Source organism: Anarrhichthys ocellatus, unplaced genomic scaffold, assembly GCF_004355925.1.
Source record: "Anarrhichthys ocellatus isolate YVR2014 unplaced genomic scaffold, GSC_Weel_1.0 scaffold2052, whole genome shotgun sequence".
Taxonomy (NCBI): Eukaryota; Metazoa; Chordata; class Actinopteri; order Perciformes; family Anarhichadidae; genus Anarrhichthys; species Anarrhichthys ocellatus.
Window position 1 is genome coordinate 1 of NW_022282026.1, and position 6,907 is coordinate 6,907.

General features: G+C 49.2%; 1 protein-coding gene across 2 annotated transcripts; it reads left to right on the top strand.

Annotated features, from left to right (window-relative positions):
* Positions 1–19: 19 nt before the first annotated feature.
* Positions 20–6,576, top strand: LOC116378089 (calmodulin-regulated spectrin-associated protein 3-like). Of its 2 annotated transcripts, none has more exons than XM_031839904.1 (11): positions 20–363; positions 433–484; positions 680–741; positions 822–852; positions 1,014–3,402; positions 3,506–3,627; positions 3,746–4,011; positions 4,096–4,195; positions 4,402–4,514; positions 4,597–4,715; positions 5,672–6,576. In XM_031839904.1, the coding sequence occupies exons 1-11, from the start codon at positions 228–230 to the stop codon at positions 6,008–6,010; spliced, it is 3,729 nt and encodes a 1,242-aa protein (XP_031695764.1). In that variant the 5' UTR covers positions 20–227; the 3' UTR covers positions 6,011–6,576. The 2 variants fall into 2 exon arrangements, with proteins under 2 accessions (XP_031695764.1, XP_031695765.1); XM_031839905.1 differs by having other exon boundaries at positions 1,116–3,402.
* Positions 6,577–6,907: the final 331 nt, after the last annotated feature.

The following is a 6,907-nucleotide window of genomic DNA, read 5'->3' on the forward strand; positions in this document are numbered from 1 at the left end:
GTCTCTACGTCACTCCTCCTCAGTCAACATATGGTCAATTCCTGTTCACTGGTTGCAAAGAAACAAGATGTTCGAGGTTTCAAAACGTCAAAACTTCTTCCACAACCATGAATCCAGCCTGTTACTCTTTAAGGTGTTGACAGTCCACTTTAAAGCAGCATCCCTTTGCTTTTGTTTCAATATTTACTGTGAAATAAAGTCACCGAGACTTTATAATCCCTCCACATATGAGTCTCCTCCACGGTGACCTAATGTGCTCTTCTCCTCAGCTGAACATCATGAGCTTCGTAGCTGAGCTGCTGGAGTGGTTCGAGGTTAAGAAGCCGGATTTCGTTCAGCCCATCCAACCCATCGACTTCACAGGTCTGTGACGAGCACAACAATACATGTCACACCGACGATCGGCTCTGAAACTGCTTCTATGTCTTTCAGACGTCTCGGGGTTATTAGACTGTACAGGTCCCGTCAGCGGGAACAGCAACAGGTATAAACATCCCACCAAAGATGGTCAGGGTTCAATACCACGAAGGACCGAAATAAACCTGAGTAAAGTAGATAAACAGGACCGGATTCAGGCTTCAAATCAAAGCCTTTTATTGTTGTGAAATGTAACATTTTTCATTTGCTTTTATTAAAATGTTTAACTAATACAGCATTTATCTGTATTTATCTGCTCCAGTGGTTCTCCTTCCTTCATCTTCAAACAGCCCTTTGTGCCCATCTGCTCCCCGGTGTCGCCAGGTCAGGAACAGGAACAGAATGTTTGTATTTAACCCAAACACATCTTTAACTTTATTGACTTTTCTTTTTGGTCTTTCCAGAAAACAAGAGTTGGACAAAGAAACAAATCAGGTATTTATACTTCAAAGCGTCACGCAGTTACTATAGTACATGTTGTGTTTGCATTCATATTCTATCTTCTTTCTTTTGCTTCCGTGGTCTCTGCTTTCCCATCCTTGTTGGCACAACCCATCCATGTGTCCGTCCTTCCATCGTCATCCACCTCCCTGCAGTCGTCCTCTGTCAGCAGTGACTTTCAGCATCCCATTTGGGCTGGACAGTGATGTTGACATTGTCATGGGAAACCCAATAGATTCTGTCTTTCGCTCTGTCAGCACTGACAGCCTCACCACCGGCATCCGCGCAATGACTTCCCCGGTGACATCGGCAGGGATGACTTGTGTCCCGTACAGCCCTCCAGAGGAGCTCAGCCACCTGGTCAGCGCTTCTGCACCGTCGCAGCGCTCCTCCTGGGGTCCTTGCGCTCACACAACGCCACTGGGAGAGCTGCCAACCATCGAGGAGGCGCTACAGGTGGTTCACACCATGAGCAGCAAAGATCGGAGGAAGGGAAGGATAGCAGAGAAAGGTGGAAGAGGACTGTTGGGAGGAAGGCCAGAGCCCAGGTTGCGTCCGGAAGGAGCCCCGGCTGGTTTCTTCCTACACTCCTCCGAGGAGGATGAATCCCAGCTCAGTAGCTCTGCTCCCTGTCGCTCTGGAGTCCTCCACCGGCCTGTTAGTGACGCTGAAAAGCAAGGAAGGGGAGAGAGGAGGGAGAGATCGGGACGCACCTCCGATATGTCTCGTGACGACGACTCTGTCCTACGGGATGGCAGCGTCGACTCCTCCGAAGCATCGGACGATACTTCTGGAAACGCGCCGGGTAATATCCATCCCAGTAACGGTCGCCAGGGAAACAGCAGCACCAGCAGCAGTCCACGCATGACGAGCTTTGCTGAGCGACGAGACAGCAGAAGAAGACATCCCACCGCCCCCGGGGAGGAGTCGGCCTCTGCTTCGACCCCAACAACCCCGGGAACTCCACAAACACCCTCCACTCCAGCAGGGGCACCCAGCCCCGGTCCCAGAGGCCCTGAACCGGGCTCCGAGGCCTGGGAGTTGGGGGCTCGTCTGGAGGAAAAACGCAAAAGCATTGAAGCCCAAAAAAGACGCATTGAAGCCATCTTTGCCAACCACAGACAGAGGCTGGGAAAAACTGCTCTCCTTCAACTGAAAAGAGAGCGAGGAGGGGAGGGAGCAGAGGGGGATAATCTCACCCTGGAGGAACGCCTCACTTGCATGGAGGAGCAACTGAAACAAGAGGAGGAGAGGGAAAAGAAGGAGAAAGAAAAGGATGGAGAGAAGGAGAAAGAGAAGCCATCTGTTCCTAATCCTCCTCGGCTAGAGAAGCAGGTCACTTTCTCTATCGGAAGTAAGAAAGGGGCAGAGAAAGGGAAAGGAGGTGAAGCTGTCTTTGTGGAGTACAATGAAGTGGTTCAGAAACTGAGTGACGCTCTGCAGTCACTACAAAAGGACATGCAGAAACTTACAGAACAGCAACAGCAGCTCATGAGCAATCAAAAACCCATAAACATACCCAAAACCACTCCAAAACCAGCACCTAGAAGCGCTGCCAAAACGCCTCCTCACACCCCAACAAAGACACCACCAAGAACCCCGACAAAGACTTCTACGAGGAGTACCACTAAAGCGTGGATGATTCCTGGTCCCAGTGGCCCCGCTGCCTCCTCCCCGTCACGACGTTCGCACCTTCATTCTTCTTCAACCTCCCCAAAGACTATCATCTCCTCTTCCTGCCCGGCTCCTCGCACAAAGATCCACTCCTCCTCCACACCCCGCAGCCCCAAGCACCACCCGTGTGCCCAACATCAGCCCCACCCACGGCCTTCCGAACTCAAGTTTCCCCCACTCAACCGCGCCTTGGTACCGACCCATAACGTGGACACCCTCCCCCACTTACGGCGTGTGTCCCCCAGCAAGTGTCAGGTTCAGACCTCCTCCTCGTTTCGTATCGGTGGGCCTCGGACTCCTCAAGAGCGTCCTGAGACTACCCAGCAGCCACAGCCTGAGGAGAACGCCTCGGACACAGCGTCGAGCGAGACACCGACTCAGTTCAGCTTGGAGCTGGAGGACATGGAGGCTGTAGGAGGTCTGCCGGTTTTCCCACAGCACGGACAAGATCGTCCGACGGCTGCTGGTGGAAGCAGCTCTGGCGCTCCTTCTGAGTGCTCATTTGGGAGCGAGACTTTGTCTCTTTCTGCTGCGTTCAGTGCAGGAGGTGAAGGGAAGCACTGCAGGCCGATTGAGACCTCGCTGTCTTCTCTTGGAGGGCCAGAGGGGGGCAGTGATGTACCAACTGATGAAGGGCAGGAGTATTCCTCCGATTCCATGAGCGACCACACAGAGTCTGCTGTGGAACCTGCTAGAGGACTCGCTGCAGAACCTTTAGACCCCACAGAACAGCTGGATCTGGCAACGGGAGCCGGCAATTTGCCAGAACAAGAAACCGAAAGAGACGAGACGAGACAGATCGAAACTCTGGAGCCGAGTGGAGAGCAGAATGAGCCCGCGGCAAGAGGAGGAATTGGATTCTTCTTTCAGGTGAGTGCTGCTTGGGAAAAACAAAATGGAAGAGAAAGTTTGCGTCTGTGCACTTTCATTCTATGACAGTTGGGTGTGTGATCTTGTGTTTGTGTGGTTGTAGGAGGAGGTACATAGTGAAGGGGAGATGGCCCAGCGTAGAGCTTTGCTGTTGGAAAAACAGCAGAAGAGAACCGAGGAGTTGAAGAAGAGGAGACAGTGGAATGAGCAAGAAAGGGAAAACAGGTAGCAGACACATTCATGAACGCTCACAAAGTTCTTTGCATTGCTTGATTTCTTACATTTTTCTAACAAGTCCAAAGCTGAGATGCCTGTAAATGTGACCTACTCCTCTTGGTTTCAGACCAGCATCTCCCTCCAATACACCTCCCGCAGGCATGACCTCGCCTTCCCCCACACCTCCTGCTACACCAGTCCGGAGGGGAACTTTCACGCGAGTGGAGTATGCATGGCGGCATCAACTCAGGATCATGGAGGACTTGGACAAAGTGCTTCTGCAGAAATCAACTAATCAAGGACGATCTTCCGTCAAGAAAACCCGGCCCCGTCCTCGCAGCATGACAAGGGAGGAAACGCCGCTGTCTCTGAGTCCAGCCAAGGGAAGAGCTGGTAAAGTCTTTAGTGAGAAGTTATAAAAGTGTTTTCAGATGATTTCAGAACTGTTTTAATGTCCTAATATTTATGTTTCTCCAGGCTCTAAGTTGACCAAAGTCTACTCTAACTCCTCCCTCAACCTGGCAGCAATGGAAGAGCCAGGAAACAGATGTGGTAACCTCCTCAAGAAACCCCACAGGTTAGTATGGTGGGTTGTATGGACTTTATACAATACTGCATGCTAAACATAGATACGTTACCAGTCACTGTACACAGGTTAACATAATGCTAATACAGTGATGGGCTAACATTAGCACAACAGCATGCTAGATGTTACAGGTTAATTCTACTGCTATGATAATCTGTGATGGCCTATTGGTTCATTGATTGACATTTCTCCAACAGCCGTCCTGATTCGCCTTCAGGATGTGTGACACCAAGTAAACTGGCCAATCAGAACGGAGATAAAGACTGGGAGACTGGCTCCAACGGAACCTCGCCCGCCCCAGAATACACAGGTACAACACTACATATGCATTGCCAAAAATGATTGCAACTGTACTTATAGGTTAGCGTAAACAGGTGTATCTGTGTTTGTAGGTCCAAAACTCTTCAAAGAACCAAGCTTCAAGTCCAACAAGTTCATCATCCACAACGCTCTGTCTCACTGCTGCCTCGCTGGAAAGGTCAACGAGACCCAGAAGAACAAGATAGTTGAGGTATTTCCCTTTACTATGAGCCACTTTTCATGAGAGTAATTTTAGACCAAGCTTGGTGATCTATGCACACTATTAGAAGATGTTATTAAAAACTAATGACACTCTGATCTGCGGTTCTTTAATGCTGTTTGATGTTACCTTGGATTTCAAGGTACACTCGTCAAGGTACAAGGTACACTCGTGCCAACACTCGTGGTCAGCTGCTCGACAGCTGACCACGAGTGTTGGTAGTCCCGCCCTCTCCCCCGTGCTCATGAAATATTGAGCCGAATTTGGATTTGAGATTCAATTTATTTGCATAGCCCAATATGACAAATCACAAGTTTGCGTCAGAAGGCTTTACAATCTGTAGGACATACGGCGTCTTCTGTCCTCAGACCCTCACATCGGAGAAGAATAAAACTCCCCAAAAAAACCCTTAATGGTTTTTAAAGGTTGATCTATAAGTAAGCAGACATGCAAAGTTAAATTCAATGTGTGGGAGGAATTATTGTACATATAATGATGCCTCTCACATTTGATTTCTGACATCTGGCTTTAATTCACCACCTCACCGTCAAGACCCCAGAAGATACCAATGGTCGTGTTTTCGTTCCCTCGGAATGAGCCGTTTGTATCTACGTACTGAGCGGGTCCTCTTCACGGAGGCCGCCGTGTTTCTACAGTAGCCCAGAACGGACAAACCAAAACACTCACTCTAGAGAGGAACATCCTTCCTCCTACACACTTGGCACACAAGAGAAGTTTCAGTTGGTTGCAATCTGGAACCTCACCACTAGATGGTGCCAGAGCCTACACGCTGGCCCTTTAAATGGAAATACTCAAGTAAAGTACCGCAAAATAGTACTTACGTAGAGTACTTGAGTGAATGTAGTTAGTTTCCACCACTGCATGCTTGTTTGAAGATCATAGAAACAGCCAATGTGATTCTTTGCATTCTTCCTTCTCTTCCTCAGGAGATGGAGAAGAGTCCCGCCAACCACTTCCTCATCCTCTTCCGTGATTCCAGCTGCCAGTTCAGGGGCGTTTACACCATGAGCACCGACTCCCAGGAGCTCGTGCGATTGGCTGGCATGGGGCCGCGGACCATTGGCTCCGCCCAGGTGGAGTGCATCTACAAATACAGTTCAGACAGGAAGCAGTTTAGCACCATCCCCTCCAAAACCATGGGCATGAGTGTGGACGCCTTCACCATCCCCGGCCATCTTTGGCACGGAGGAGGCGCAGCAGCAGGAGGAGGAGGAGGCGGAAGCCGGAGGGCGAGCATCACTAAGAAGGCAGTGATCTCTAAGTGAGAGACGTCACATGATCGTTAAAGAAAACACTATAATCACTGTAACTATTGTGAAGAGTGTAGTCAATATGAAAGCCTTTAGCCGTGTGTGTGCAGACAGACAGCGTACCTCTCTGGCCACTGGATTTACTGGAAACACAAAATGTAAAGAACAACGTTTGTACTCCCCTTAAATGTGCCGAGCACAGAAACACACTAAAGAGTGTTCAGAGGAATGTTTGTAAATGTTCAGTCACGTGCACAAGAAAGAGGTACTTTTAAAACGTCTCGTACTCTATTTGTGTGAAGTAGAAACTCAACACTGACTTTAATAAGACCAGCGCTGGCTCTCTGTTCCTCTCTGCTGTCCTCCAGTAGAACAGCTCTATACGCCGGAGCCTCCTCGTGTCAGAGTCACCGGCAGGACTTTCATTTAATTCAGTTTAATTCCACCAACAGCTGCCAGTCGGTGGGTCAAAGCACATTGTGACTGCAAAATGAAAACATAACTGAAAGAGATGATCGCCACAGAAGACATGTTGATTTACTGGTTTAAAGCTTTTTCAAAATAAAATAGCTCAGAGAAAACTTGTGTTTTAATGAAACTACGTAGATATAAAGGTATGAAAACACTGAGCTAATAGCGTGCTGGTGATGGTGATGATGATCATGACGGTGATGACGGTGATGATGGTGGTCACGATGACGATGATGTGTTATGTCAATACATTTAGAAGTACTTGCAGTGTTGGGCTCCCGGTCAGGGGTGGGTTCTGTGGCTGGTTCCGTGTTGGATAGATTAAAGGGACAGTTACAGAAGCCCAGTCCTGTTCCGTAAGCTCCTGAGGTGTCTTTCCCTCTGGAGTGACCTGGTTGACGCGCTCATTGTACATCTAGATTACCTGTGATGTGCGTTGCA

Bases quoted from the DNA above. Each gene is read 5' to 3' on its own strand.
- LOC116378089 (XM_031839904.1), top strand. From the start codon at position 228: ATGAGTCTCCTCCACGGTGACCTAATGTGCTCTTCTCCTCAGCTGAAC. The intron at 485-679 runs GTATAAACATCC...TATCTGCTCCAG, and splicing joins GTCAGCGGGAACAGCAACAG to TGGTTCTCCTTCCTTCATCT. The intron at 4,196-4,401 runs GTTAGTATGGTG...TTTCTCCAACAG, and splicing joins CTCCTCAAGAAACCCCACAG to CCGTCCTGATTCGCCTTCAG.